At 39.4% G+C, this 15335-nt stretch overlaps 1 protein-coding gene across 7 annotated transcripts in view; it reads left to right on the forward strand.

The window, feature by feature from the left end:
• Positions 1-2195: 2195 nt before the first annotated feature.
• The window catches only part of C5H4orf50 (chromosome 5 C4orf50 homolog), an 83873-nt gene continuing 70733 nt past the window's right edge, over positions 2196-15335 (forward strand). Inside the window, exons 1-7 of one of the 7 annotated variants that reach the window (XM_074587549.1) lie at positions 2196-2222; positions 3756-3786; positions 4286-4981; positions 8811-8925; positions 10843-10964; positions 11319-13538; positions 14300-14401. In XM_074587549.1, the coding sequence (XP_074443650.1) occupies positions 4541-4981; positions 8811-8925; positions 10843-10964; positions 11319-13538; positions 14300-14401 (3000 nt within the window). In that variant the 5' untranslated portion in view covers positions 2196-2222; positions 3756-3786; positions 4286-4540. Of the gene's footprint in view, positions 2223-2644; positions 2750-3755; positions 3787-4285; positions 4982-5116; positions 5356-5661; positions 5833-8810; positions 8926-10361; positions 10424-10842; positions 10965-11318; positions 13539-14299; positions 14402-15335 lie in introns of those variants that run through there. The other 6 variants (XM_074587550.1, XM_074587551.1, XM_074587552.1 and 3 more) reach the window with 6 other exon arrangements.

Below are 15335 nucleotides of genomic sequence, written 5' to 3' on the forward strand. Positions count from 1 at the left end.
ATAATTTTTCTATTAAACTGTCTTTATCTCAACCCATGAGGGATTTTTCCTTTCCTTTCCTTTTCTCCCTCTTCTCCCTACCCTACTGGGGAAGGGGTAGGGGGGAGTGAGTGTGCAGCTGCAAGGTCCTAGTCTCTGGCTGGGGTTAAACCACGAAAAAAAATATATCCCTTTCATTTTAAGGGTTTCTTTTCAAGAGTTAATTTGGAATTTTGTTTTGCAAAAAAAGTTCCTTGTTTCAGAAAGCTTCCTCTAGTTCAGTATGTTAATGCTAATAATTACAGTAACTAAAGGCGCCGTTAAGCATTAATTATGTAGTTGACTACAACAATAAGATCAAGTTTTTGATAGTCAGCAACTGCACTGTTCCAAACAAAGGCAAACAGTTAAAAGGCTAGAAAATAGAAATGTCATTCAATATAATTATTTATATAATTTCTTAATTGCTTTGATTCATCAAGGAATTTGTCCAGAAATGTTTTAATAATTGGCTTTTTGAAAAAATAATAATGCAACTTTTTTGAAATAGAAGGTTTCATAGGAATGGGGCTATTTTAACAAAGATTTCGGGGGGGGGAAATGGGAAGAACTTTATTTAAAGCCAAACCAAAGAAAGTATGAGAGAACAGTTCAAGCAGAGCAAGTGACCAGCTGAAACTTGCCTGGGATATAGGAAGCTTGTTTTCTGGGATCTTAGCCAGCCAGTAGAAAGAAAAGCGATCCTGTGCCTGAAGTTCTTGTGTCTGAAGCACAGACAGATGAGATGAGCAATGATGGACAAGCTATTGGAAAAAATGGGGAAGCAGAGTCAGTAGCTGTAACTAGCCAGGGCAAAATTTTGTGTGGATGTGTCCCAGTTTCCTTTGATACCAGTGTCAGACCATGCAGTGCCTGCGGTGGGGAGGACCTCATCAGGTTTACTTCAATACATTAATAGACACTTATTTAATGATGTGCTTTCTATTTTAATCCTGTTGCTTCAGAAGTATGTTTTTATGTGAGATTTTTGTATGAATGTAGTGTTGTCATGCTGGGGTGGAGGTAACAGGAAATTTTGGCAGGTAGGGGCAGTAGGACAAAGCTAGAAGATAGAGGTGGTCAGGGGAGACAAGTGAAAGACTGTTGAAGGTTGAATGAAGAAATTCAGGGAAGAAGATACGGTACAGCACAGTTCTGAGAGGCACAGGGGGTAACGTGTGCGTCTCTAAGATGAGAAAAGAGGGGGCTTTAGTACCTGCCACAGGAGATGAGAGACTGGAAAAAAAAATCCTTAACAAGAAAAGGATGCTTTGGAATTCACAACTGTTTAAAGTATTGAGAAAATTTGGATGTGTAGGCTGAAAAGGGAAGGAAAACTTTAACGAAAACATGAAGCTTGCTCTCGTGAACTATTTTAGGTCCTCCTGCTATGCAGAGAAACCCTATCACATCACACCACATCATCTTACACTTCAATTTTAATAGCAACAGGTGAAGTGAAACCTGTATTTTGTCCATGAAGCTGGATTTTGACAAAGTCAATATGGTTCTGCATTATAGGTTTCAGTACCCACTGTGACGTATGTTACAAGTAAGATGCTTTCCCTTTGGTCAGTAAAACACATGATTATTTGTAGATTACCTGTAATTCTAATTTTGATGGGAAACATTTACTGTCATCATAAAATTTGAATTTGCTAACCGTGAACCGAGCAAAATCCGATGATCAGATACATGCAGAGACCAAAGCGTTGTGGTTGTCTTTATGGTAAGTTGTTACTTCGTATAGCATGCCAAGCTTCAGTGAGCATTAATCTTGTAAATGGGTTTGCTTGTGGGTTTTGTATGAAGCCAGCAGAGAGAGAATGAACAGAGATGTTGCCTTTAACAGTTCTGAGAGTCTCCAGAGTAATGTGCAAACCCCAGTACACTTGGTAAGAATTAAGTGTTTATTATTAGTGATCAACAATTTATTACTATTTTATTGTTGGGAGAAAAATGGAAAAGTAAACGTAAATTAATGCATTGCTGATGACTGCTTGTCCATCTGGAAATGTACTGTGTGGAATTTACTCAGCAAAGATCTTCATTCTCACTATCACAGGATGAAAGAACTGGAGCTGTCACACAAAACACTTCTTGTGACAATTGATCAACTAAATGTGAAGTTGCACCAGGTTGAAAATGCAAATGTGCGTGTTAAAGGGAAACTGCGAGACATTCGGGAGGACCTGATCAACTTGGTGAGGAGGATATTGTTTCAAATGAGCTAGTTTAGCTTCTCTTTGTGGTAATAATTTATAAGTCAATCTCTTCTCCAGTGATCTCTCTGTTTTTAAGCAATCAATCATCTCAGCCTTTCTCTTTTTCTATAACCACAGGAATCAGAAGAACTTTTTGGTCTTTTTTTTGCCCCACTTTCTATTTCTCTAATGTTTTTGACAGCCCTGCCAATATTCCTCTCATTTGGGCTCTTGATCTTTGAGATATACGCTCCCATTTCCTTCTTTCTCCCCAGAACCCACTCACCCTTCTCCCTAGGTCAGACTTTATCTTTCTAGCCTCATAATAAGCATTTTTTTGATTCCCTAGCATACGTGATACAACAGCACAACACAGCTAATACAGCCTGTTTTCGTAACGAAATGCAGCTGCTCAGCTTGTCATCTGGCTCTTGAATTGCTCAGGCATTTTCAAGCTGGGCCCCACCTGCTGTTGCATCCACTTTAAGCTTCCTGCTTAGCTTTGTGTCCTCTTCCAGCTTTCCCAGGTTGGTTTGGGTCCTGCCTTCTTCCCTGTCACGCATTGTCACATGGGCCACTGCTCTGCAGAGCCCTTGCTGGTGTGAGCCCTCCTCTGCAGAGTGCCCTTCACTGAAGCAAGCTGACCTGCTCCCTCATTGCCAAGAACATCCCACTGCTGATTTCATGCCCTCACAACTCCTCCTCCGCCATGTCTGGTGTGAAATTGTCAGCCCTCGCGTCTCCCAAGTGCTAGTACTTCTTCAAGTACATGTTTTGTATCAGGAAGGTCAGCTGTTGGCTGGTAACAAATACAGTGGGCGTTTTTACCTAGTTTGCACAGCTCACTGAGTGGATCCATGAAATTTGTACCTAGTTTGCACAGCTCACTGAATGGATCCATGAAAATGGAGAAGGAATGAAAGCTATTCAGGGATGGCCTACAGTGAAACAATGTCTTTTGATTCTGTTTATAATAAGATACACTTTCATTGTCTCGGTATAAGTCAAAGTTGAATAATCTGACAGAACACTAGTGCCATGCAGTATGACTCATAAGTATGAACAATAGTCTTTGCTTTTTTACTTAAAAGTTAAATGTATTTTTTTTTTAAGACTCAGGAAGCTTAGACATATATTCTCATCAACAGTTAACCAAACTATTATCCCACACCTGTCTGACTTCACATAACATTTCAACCTAGTGTTCCTGTCCTTGTTGGTGAACCCCTCGGAGAGGAAAATACTGGAGATCAAAAAGACTGACCTAAGGAAGTCCTTGAAGAAATACAGTAATGTTTCTGTGCCTTCAGTCTTGCTTCAAAGTTGCCACAATGGCCCTATGATACGTTACTGGTGGCTCTCACTCTGCTCAAAACAAGGGCAGCATGTGAATCATGAAAGCCTCCTCTGTCTTTCATTGACATCTTTCACCTCTGTATGTCTCTGTGTTCAAAAACACTTTGGCGCAAATGAAAATACCAAAGTGTTTCTCAAACTGATTCAAAAGGCATCTGTTCCTTTCTCCTTTTTCAGGGGTTTCATAAAAGGAGCTGACAGATGACAGGTATGGTGAAGGGCAAAGGGCAAAAGCTTGGTCTCTGAAAGGTGCATTTTATATTTTCTATAATAGAACCAGAGCTTCTCTGCCTGTAACATCTCAGTGCTACACTACTGACAGTGTTAATGATATGTTTCTATATAGTTCAGAGCTCGTTGTATGGATTCCAGTTCAAAGGTTTCTTTTAATTTAATGTGTTCTATAAAACATGCAAAAGTTTAAAAACTTCCTGTACTTTATACACTGCTACTACTACTAGATGTGGGCGAGTTTGTGTTGTTTGTTTGTTTCCTGCTGAGATGTTTCAGTGACAGCTGAAATGACAAAACAGTAGGTAATTTTTTCTCTAAATGCAGGATTTTACTGGTTTTAAAAGAATTCTGCTTATGTCATTCCTGAGCTTTCATAAAACAAATGCAGAATTGTTGCAAAATTAAAAGAAAACGATAAGGGAAGAAGAGATTTAGTATTAAGATGTTAACCATACAACTCACTGAAATTGTAGGTTGAAAACCAAGAAAAGTCAGAGAAGAAGCAAAAGCAAAAATTACGTTGGCTTCAGGAGCAGCTGAAGACAAAAGAAGATGAAATAAAAAGCCAGTCAGAGTATTTTGAGCACTACAAACAAAGGCAGAGACAACAGACAGCAGTGTTGAGAGAAAGGGAGTGTTACCTTCGGGGTGAAGTATCTAGGCTGGAAAAGCAAGTCCTAGATCTTAGTGCCCATATTGGTCTTTTGACATCCCAGTTAGAAGAGGGAATGGTGCAGTATCTCCAACAGAAGCTGGAATCATCATTCAGTGGGACTCAGGGCTATAAACACTCTGATGTGGAAGTAATGGAATTGAAAACTTGCATGGAAAATGTGGAGCATGACATGAAAAGACACCTCGAGACACTTCAGCAAAATCTGAAGCTTTTAAGGGAAAAAGAGGAGGACAAGAGAAGAGAACAGGCAGACCTGCTGAGAGAACTCCAGTGCTCTCTGGACACTGAAGACTTTCTCAGAAGAAAATTGGAAGAATCTTCCCATCACGTTTATAGTCTGAAATTATCTGAAATCAAACTACAGGAAAAAATGGAGGAGCTTTTAGATGAAAGTAGGGCTTTAACACTTCAAGGTAGAGTGCAGTTGAAAAAGAAGAAAGAAAAGGATTTATGGCGTACAAGACTGGAGAATGGAGAAAACAGTGTTGGCCTGGTAAGTAAAAATAATGGAAGACATAATTAGCTTTTATCTTGATATCACCCTGGATTACACCTGTCATTCGATGTGCAATTGAGATGCAAGTGTGTGGCTTTTTCCTTCCTGCATTTTTTTCCTTTATTTCTGTAGGTGCATTAGTACTCATAGTCTCTAACTCACACCCACTGGAGTCAGTAGTTGGATCTTCATTGCATCAGTGCTTTTATCAGGTACATATCGAGGGCACTTCACAAATCTTGTTTCCTTAAGATTTAAGTGACATGCCCAAGGCAAAAGGTCTCAGTTTGTACTAGAAGTAGAGCCCAGAAGAACTTCTGAAACCTCTGCCCTGTGGACGCCATTCCGTGGAGGAGTACACGTATGGTTGGGTGAGTTTTCACATCCTATTCATGCCCAAATGCTGAAGAAGAAAGCACAGCTGACAATAAATCTTGTCTGTGAGATTTTTCTGGATAATGGTAAAGAAGGGAAGATGGATTCAGTATTCATGACTGGGAGCGAGTTGAGATATTCAATGGTTTGCAGCTCCGTAGCATTGTGATATGCCCTGAATACACTGAATGGGATTTGTTTGCTTCACTCCAGCATTGCATGGGAAAGCTCTGCATACACTGTAATATGGCATTCAGCTTCTGCCAATTCATTTTGCTGACAAAGAGCAATTCTTTTCACAGAGAGGACTCAGACAAAGTTTTATTCTTTACGCACTGAGGTGGAGGGTATTTTTATTCTGAGGATTTGTTAAATAAAGTGAAATCAGCTAAGCCTCACACTCACCTATTACGTTCAGATCGTGACCTGATATCCGAAGAACTCTCCTGATTTTAACTGCAGTTAACTGAGAGGTAATAAGTGTGAAAAAAACCCCTTTAATATAGGAGGACAATCAGACTGTGAGTATTTCCACAACTGGGAGAAGGTAGAGGGGTTCTTTTGTCTGTAAAAGCTAGAAGAAATAAAGACAAAGTGTTTTACCCTGGCAGTTGAACGCACCTTTGCAGACATGGTGATTTTGTACCATTAGTGGTTCTACAGTCCCAAAGAAGTGAGGTCCAGGAGGTTGCCTTTGTGTGAGAGAGAAAGAGTGGTAAGATCATCCCGCAGTCACTGGCAGCGCAGGTGTGAACTTTGTGGAGAGCTCGGAAGCCGTGCCTCACCGCATGTGTCTCCGCAGCTGCCCAGAGGTGGCACAAGGACTGACTGTTGTTGCTTGTTTTTATACTTAGCCTGGACCATTGCTACAGTTAATTTAATGAGTGAGTTCGCTTCTTCTTGGGAATGAAAATATTTTGAGAATATTTTAAGACATTTCTAGAAAGTCTTGCACTGAATTGTAAACATGTACAACAACTGAGTGCACTGTGAGGGACTGCACAGCTAAAATCAGGAGGAGCGAGGGCTTTCAGAGCCAGGGAAAAACTATTGGTTTGAGAAAATTGAGAAAAGGAGAAAGCAAACGTTATTTGAAGGTGTGAGCACAAGATATATCAAGTGACTAATTGCCTGAGACTAATCCCAAGAGTCTTTGAAGAAACAGGACCAAATCTCTCATTCTATGCTGTACCCTCATAAAAGGTTATCTTTTCCTCCACATAACGTTTTCTAACCATTTCTTCTCTAAGTATTAATTTACAGCTGTGTTATTCTAGGCGGTTGCTGAGTCTCAATTACCCAGTCTTTGGTATAAATGGCCATAATTTGTGTTAAGCCGGTTTACTTTGATTTGCTGCACAGTAGGTTGTGTTCCCTAAATGCTGTGTGTTGCATCATCAGCATCAAATCTTGTGCCTTATGCATTTCTGGTTGTCTTTTCCTCCGCTTTTGGTACTGCTACTAATTCACATGGATATTGCTAGTAGAAAATGGTTTGAAATAGCAGGGAAAAATTTCAATATCTGTGATAAAAGGAGAAGGGAGACATCTGGTGTTGCACTGTAAAACTGAAGAGGGCTTTTTCCCCTTATCTTGTGTTTTACTAGGACCCATCAAAATAGAATTTCCTAATCTCATTACCTTGATCTTGTAGTATTCATGCCAAAACAGTTACAAGAAAAAACTATTGGGGCTCATCATATTCCATCAACAGCTATAAAAATGAGAAACTGTGCAATACAAGGAAGATTTTCATGCCGTTACTTTTCTGGAAAGCTGCCTGTATATCACTTTTCACTGAAAGAGTGAATGGGATCATTTGCCTATTTCACAGCTAGGAAAAGCATAGTTTGTGAAAATGGCTTTATCAGACTCCTGTGAAATACACATGGCATCAGATTCCTCAGTAAATACCATGTCGCTCAAATGCCAAGCACATCAGTTATTCCTGAAAACTAGCCTGAGTTGTTATCGCATCTTCGTGCAATAAGATCCAATTAGGTGTTTTGTTCTGGTACTGTAGAGGTGACCTGTGTCTCCGCAGAGGGGTGTAGTCACATAAATCTGAATGTCCAAACTTGGTCTCAGGATCTTGTCTGCAATATTCCAATTGCAGCCTATGCCTGAATGAAAAATGTGTTAAAAAGCAGCTGGTTCCATGTGACTATGTCTTGATTTATCAGACAGTTTCTGTTTGTGAAGTTTGGAGGTCTGTTGAAGGAAAAGTATGAAACATCCTTCTACAGCTTTCATATGACACTGAGGTCTTGATCTCACAATGTGGTGTTCCTGGTATCCAAGCATTGGATCTTTTACATCATTTTGTGTAACTTTCTTTTGACAGAACCCACATATATGTCAATAAAAGATATCTGGGAAGAAACAAAGGCAAACTTTCAGGAAAGGAATGGATGTGTTTCAAGGAATTAACATTAGCTTCAATATTGCTGAGAAAATGAAGGAAGAAATCTTGGAAATGTTGTGGTTTCCACTTAAGTCAGGCCTCACAGTCAAGAAGTCATAATAGAGCACTATAATGTGGCAGCTGACTTGGGTTGAAATCAAAGTTATTCTCACCAGTGATCCTGTGGAAAATCAAATGGCTTTTCTGACTCACTATGGACTGAAGGCTTTGAAGTCATTGCCTTTCCCATCTCTATATAATTTTAAGGCTGCAGCTGGGCCCAAAGGGACCAAGTTTGTTTTCTGCTGGCATTCGATGCAGAACAGTGCAGGAAAACAAAAGTGACTGTGTTGGCTTGTTTTCTGCACTGTAGCTGTTTTGGCTACTGCCTTGATTATGTGTTTTGCTGAGAAACATGAAGCCTGAGTCTTCTGTTCACTAAAAATGCGCATGGTGCATGGGAAATGTGACCTGCTGTGTACCAAGCAATAAGGGTATCTGTTTTGCAGCAGGAATTCTCACAATTTCCAAATTCAGTCAGGGAGTCAAGATAAATATCAAGAACAAAATATGAAATTTACAATTAATTCATCAATGGAAAAGAAAATTTTATTTGGAACAATTATTCTACTTTGAGTTCTTCCAACCTAGGAACAGTTGTCTTTGTAACTAGGCACTGAACTATTAGTCTCATTCCCTACTTGGTTGGACTTTCTTTTCTCTTTGTTCATGAGCATATAACTCAGTCTCTGTTCCGTCTGTGATCTGACATATTGCATGCTTATTCCTCAGATTTTCTTCTTAACTCTTCATTTTGTTAAAGTATGAAGGAAACATTAGGGGGAAGTCTAAAACCACAACATTTACCAGAAAATGTTGGAATGAGAAAATTGTATGAAATAATAGCAATTATAATGAAATATAATGAAATAATGGGTCTTTTGAATGCAAAATAGCAAAGGAAATTTATGTACCTGTTTTTCATATCACAAGCACTGTATAATTATAATCTTTTTTTTTTTTTTTCTTCTTCCTTTGCCCTTTAAGAATGGAGGTTTAATCCAGGATGACATTCAAAATCTGAAATGGGGAGCAGTCTTGGATTCGTTCAGAAGCAGAGCTACTCAAACTCCAGTTGTGCTGCTAAATGCTAAAGATTCTGGTATGAAAACAAGCTGGAATTTTTACTTTCATTTCTGTGCAATAAAACTGAAGATGATTTCATTCACGTGGTGTGCATGACTAGAAAGTATAAGACCTTCTAATAACCTCCTCATCTGGAAACTGTATCTTGGGCAGGTGAAACAATAACTATTTGCCAGTATGATATAAGCATTTAGATATGAACAGTCTCAAGAAATCCTAGGATCTTAGAATAGTTTGGGTTGGGAGGGACCTTTAAAGGTCATCTAGTCCAATCCCCCTGCAATGAGCAGGTACTCTTTCAAGTAGATCAGGTTGCTCAGAACCTCTTTCAACCTGACCTTGAATGTTTCCAGTGATGGGACATCTACCACCTCTCTGGGCAACAATCTGTTCCAGTGTTTGACCACCCTCATTGTAAAAAAAAATCTTCCTTATATCTAGTTTGAATCTACCCCCATTTAGTTAAAAAAACCCTTGTCCTATCGCAACAGGCCCTGCAAAAAGGTTTGTCTGCATCTTTCTTATGAACCCCCTTTAAGTACTGGAAGGCCGCAAAAAGGTCTCCTTGGAGCCTTCTTTTCTCCAGGCTGAACAACCCCAACTCTCTCAGGAGAGGTTTTCCATCATTCTGATCATTTTTGTGTCCCTCCTCTGGACCCGCTCCAACAGGTCCATGTCTTTTTTGTGCTGAGGGCTCCAGAGCAGTACTCCAGGTGGGGTCTCACCAGAGCAGAGTAGAGGGGAAGAGTCGTTGACCTGCTGACCATGATTCTTTTGATGCAGCCCAGGATACAGTTGGCCTTCTGGGCTGTGAGTGCACATTACAGAATCACAGAATCTTCATGGTTGGAAAGGACCCTTAAGATCATCGAGTCCAACCAAACAACCTACAATCTCTGCCACTAGAGCATGCCCTGAAGTGCCACATCTAGACATTTCTTAAACACCTCTAGGGATGGTGACTCAACCACCTCCCTGGGCAGGCTGTTCCAGTGCCTGACCACTCTTTCAGTAAAGTAATTCTTTCTAATATCTAATCTAAACCTCCCCTGCTGCAACTTCAGACCGTTTCCTCTGGTCCTGTCATTATTTACTTGGGAGAAGTTGTCTCATGTCCAGCTTTTCATCCGCAAGTCCCCCTTGGCAGGGCTACTCTCAATCCTTTCATCCCCCAGCCTGTATTGATACCGGGGTTGCCCTGACTCAGGTGCAGGACCTTGTGCTTGGCCTTGTTGAACCTCCTGACGTTCACGTGGGCCCAATTTTTGAGCTTGTCCAGGTCCCTCTGGATGGCATCCTGTCGCTCCGGCATGTCAACCGCACCGCTTAGCTTGGTGGTGTCCACAAACTTGCTGAGGGTAACTTGCTGAGAACTTTCAAGAAGCTACAGAGATGCAGAATTAGGGGATACTTACCATGTCCTGGCTGCAGTATAGTGTTTGGGAACGCTGTGCAGCAGATGTGCTTTTCAGACCAAACAACATGGAAGCTCTGAACTTGACAAATTATATCAGGTAAATTTTTCCAACACAGATTAATGAAAACTTTATAGCAAGTTTCAGTGTATGCAAATGCCAGACCTGCACTGAATAATTTTAACCCATAAGTTTAACCCATGAGTTTTCATCTACTCACTGTAATGAGATGTATTTTCCATTTTTAAATGCTTCAAGAACTGGTATGGGGACCCAAAATAGACCTTATTTTAGTGCTTAAGATTTTTGTTTCCTTGTGAAGTTTATTTTCTCGTTTAGTGTCGTGCTTATCTCTGCATATTTGGTGATGTGTGCTTCTGCTAGAAAAGGTAGTTTTGAGCACACTCTCACTAAAATACTTTTCTGGTCAAAACATCTGGTCAGATGTTTTGGGGGTTTGTTTTTCATGTAACTATCTGAGAGTGGCATTACAACTGTCCAGTGCTTTACCATAACAGAAACACAAGGATATGGCCGTGATGGACTAAAGCAGATGGAGGAGCTACCAGAACTTCTACCAGTTTTGGAACACAATTGCAGCGCCTTTGCAAAAGTTGCTGGTCTAGCTGAGATTGAGCAGGTGAGAAGAAAAGTTACCACTACTCTTGCTATCTTTGTGCACAGTCTGTGCAGAGTCTGTGAATTTTGTGATAAAGTGAAGAGTTGGTATATTTAAAAAATTGATGTAAAAGTAGCTTTAAATCATAGCTACTAAAGATGTTATTCAAGATGAATACCTGTGTGCACTAAGAACATTATTGACTTATTTGTACCTTTACTCTCATTGCAAATCTTTTTATAATTTGAAAATTTTTTTCTCATCTATGTAATCATGTATTTTATGGATGGAAAATAAATTATGATTAGCAACATAGAATGGTATATCGCAGCTTATGTTTTTTGGTTTGGAACATTTCTCTTTTGCTATTACCAGGTCACCCTTGGAACAAAGAGGGCAGGTACTCTAGAAGATAATTTCACTTTGTTCAGATGTACCCCAAATTATTGTGCAGCAAGACTGCTTCCCCCTTGCTCTGAGAAGTTAACTACCGATGAGGCAAGTAAGGAAACCAAAGATGAAGAAAACTTTTCTCTCTTGAAGGAAAAAGTTATAGATCTACCAGCAAAGACATCCTCTGTTTCTGTGGCTGAAGCTTTGAGGACGAAGAAGCTCCAGCTTACCTTGTTAGAACCTGAAAGCTACCACATATCAGCTGTCACCACTGTGAAGGAAACGAAGAGTTTGGATTTCTCTGAGGCAAACACCAGTCTTTGCTCTGATGCAGTTGTTGCAGAAGGAGGATTTTCTGACAAAGCTTCTGCACTTCTTCGTGGAAAGATGCCTTGTACTGTGACTGAAATTTTCACATCATTTCTAGAAAAATATAATGTTGAAAAACATTGGGAAAACAAGCAAATTCTGCCAAAAAGCATAAGTGAAAATATATGTCTGGATGAAGTTGTTGATGATGGAAAGTACCACCAAAAAACCTTTATAGGGAGAGCTAAAGGAGAAGAAATACAGAATGAACAAGCCCAACCACAACAGGTGACCTGTATTCCTGAGGAAAGTTCTAAAGTTTTAAATAAAACTGAATTGATGAGGCCTGGGAAGCAAGCAATGGAAGCCAGAGACAGCCTAGGTAGCCCACAGGATGTCCAAAATTTATCTGTTGATTTTAAAGATTTAAAGAAGCATTTTGAAGGGAGCCCTGAACAAATGGAGAAACAAGGAAACCTCTCAGAAATCTGCATCTCCGATGTGAATAGGGCATATAAGGGAGAAGACATAATCAAAATGGAGGAGGAAGGAGATCAACCTCAGAAACCAACTCACCAAACAAACCCTTCCAGCAATATTGGGCTGAAAGAAAAGAAACACCAGGCTGTGAAACTATGTGAACCAAATGAGAAGAATTTCTCATGTCAAAAAATAATTGCTGAAAATATACAATATGCATACTGTCAGAATTTTTTTTGGTCAGAAGCAGAGAGGTATCCACTAAGCATATTGTCTCCTTTGCGGGAGAGGGAGGTGTGCTTAAGCAAACTGTTCCTGCCAGGGAGCAATTTTTATGAGCATTTGTGTCATCTGTCACTACCGGAAGCTGGTAATGAATGTAATGTGAAAATATATGCACTGGAAAAAGTGGTGGCTGTATGTTCCCAGAGGATATTTCTACTGATGCAAGAGAATGAAAATTACTCAAAAAAGGTCTGTATATTACAACAGGAGAATGAGAGATATGCCCAGATGATGTGTGCACTGGAAGAGGAGATGGATGCATATTTTCAATACATTTTAGCAGTAGATGAAGCTAACGTTGTTTCATTCCAAAACTTACTTAATGAGAAAGAAGTTGCTGGTGGATGTTACAATAACTTATCAGAAGAAAACACTGTGAGCCCAGGAACATTTTTTGTTGAAACCTTGTCTAAGAACCTCTCATGTGTTGAAGAGAAAAACAGGAATTCTGAAAAAGACTCTTTGACAATTGCATCAAATAAACTTCCCAGGAGTGTTTTATCCCTGGATGGAAGGAAAACGAGATATTTCCAGCTGTTTTCTGACCTGAAAGAAGAAAGAAGCAGATGCTTCAAAGAAATAGCTAAATTATTACAAGACAAGGAGAACTATGTAACAAAATATAATGAATTAATACAAGAGAGTGAAGGCAATTTACAAAGAATATCTCTTTTAGAAGGTGAAAAAGAAGCTTTACTGGGATGTTTGGCAGAGGTAAAGCGTGAACGAGACAAATACAGGACCTTGGTTTCAGAACTTCAAGAGTGCAAAACCAGCTGTTATCAAACTATTTCTGATTTACAGAAGGAAAAATGTGTACTGAAAAGAGAAATAGACAGAATCAAGAAAGAAACTTCAGAACAGCTTGATGAATTTCATAAGGCAAATGCAAACTTTATTTTAGAAAATAACCAATTGAAAGAATTAATGCCTTCTTTGGGTTTCACCGATGAAGAGCTGAGAAAAGGTAAAATTTTGGAAACAAAGGAAAAGATAGTAAAACTAAAAGAAGAAAGTCAGCAATGTGGTCTTAAGCCAGAGAAAGTTGAAACAGCATGTAGTGTAACTCAGACTGAAGAAGAAGGAGTTCTGGTTGTAGACCTTTCAAACTATTTTCCCAGAAAAGAGGTAAATAATAACAATGAGGTATGTTATCAAGCAGGATTTTCTAAAGAAAGGGGGAGATATAAACGTCATTTGGAGGACAAAGCTAACTTAACTTTGTAATATAAAAAATGTTGTAACCTCCTATGTGTTGGAGATCTGAGGTGCTAAAGTTAACTTTTAAATAGAAGGCAAAATACCACAGAGGTTTTTTCTGAATGTTGTATTAGAGAATTTTAAAATTATACAGCAAGCTACAAAGTTAAAAATAATGCTTAAAAGAGCGCATTGTTCAGGGATTTTTAAAATTATTTATCTTCTTGCAGGAGTAAAAGCTTCTGGTAGAGCAAATTAATTTCCACAGATTTCTGTTATAATGGTGAAGTATTTAAGGTTGTGAATCAATAATGTCTTATTGAAAAGTACGCACATGTACACGTACTAACTTTTATTCTGATAGGGCCTATTTTTTCTACTGTTACGATTTTTTGAAACGTGTGCCTAAAGACAGGATCTTTATTTATAGCTGATTTCTCATCCACATTTTTTCTTTGTAGTCATGAATCTTACACCACAGTGAATTTCTATGGAGATCACTACATTCCTGTAAAAGCAGAATTATTACTTCAGTTGAGAATAATCCACAGGGAAAGATTTATCTCTAGTATCTTGATTTTATGCAAATGGTTTTAATAATTCTGAAGGAAACTGTATATTGTTCTGTAAAAACCAGTGTGCCATTTTATATGGGTGAGAGGAGTCACGTCTTTCTGTTGTGTATACAGGGCAGCATGTTTGAAAGCTACAGTGTGATGAAAGAGCAAGTTGAAAAGGCAAAAGAGGAACTAAAAATACAGCAAAAGGAGTTAGAAAACTCAAAAAAAGAGGTAACCTTCTACTCTGATGTAATTCTGAGGAGCAAATTTTTTCTTTCTTGTTTTCTTACGTGTCTGTTCTTTCTGCCAGGATTTAACGCTTTTACAAAACAGGAAATACTCTGATCTGCAGAACCAAAACGTACCTCTTTGATCTTTCCGTTAAGTGATGAATTGCACAGTCATTCATGGTTGGCCGGAACTTCAAGTGAAGCTGTGTAGCTCCAGCACACTTTGACGGAAGGCGGGTGCTTAATAAAGACGCACAGCAGAAACTATCCGGTGCGGCCATTTCCGGGCAGGCTGCTTCCCTCCCCTCAATAGAAATGAGGAGGTGTAGAAGGCAGTAGAAGCACCCAGGACTATGACAAACCTGAATTCAAAGTAGTTTTTGAATGAGAGGCAAAATGATGTAAAATCTGACACTGCTGAGGCGTCTCAATACATCCGATGACGGTGTGAAGCAGGCACACCGCTCCTTCTCTACACATCTATGTAGTAAACACGAAGTCCAACACTACCTACATGGAGACTCGTTTGGATGGCTGGTTCTGTGCCTGTGTAAAGTAAATCTGCAGTTTTAATACCAGCTTTTAATAAAATACCAGCTTTAATAAAAGCAGCTTTCAGTCCTGTGCCTTTCCGAATGCATTAGCTTTCACATTCCTATTTTTTATTGAACAATCTCCACTGCACGCTTACCTAAGCAGAAATATATTGCTTTTATGGCAAGCATGTATTTATGGGGTGGTTTCATGCAATAACAGGCATAGCTTGGACTCCCTGTGAAAAAACCACTGGCAGTAACAAGTGTGTTGAGCGTGTAAAAGCATAGCAGGGTTATACATGGTGGGTGTACATAATGGTTGTCCTTTGACAGCTTTATAAGACTTCCCAGATTTCAGGTGAGGCGACTGGAACGAAAGCGTGGATTTGCATGTGTGAC

Source organism: Larus michahellis, chromosome 5 (assembly GCF_964199755.1).
Source record: "Larus michahellis chromosome 5, bLarMic1.1, whole genome shotgun sequence".
Classification (NCBI taxonomy): Eukaryota; Metazoa; Chordata; class Aves; order Charadriiformes; family Laridae; genus Larus; species Larus michahellis.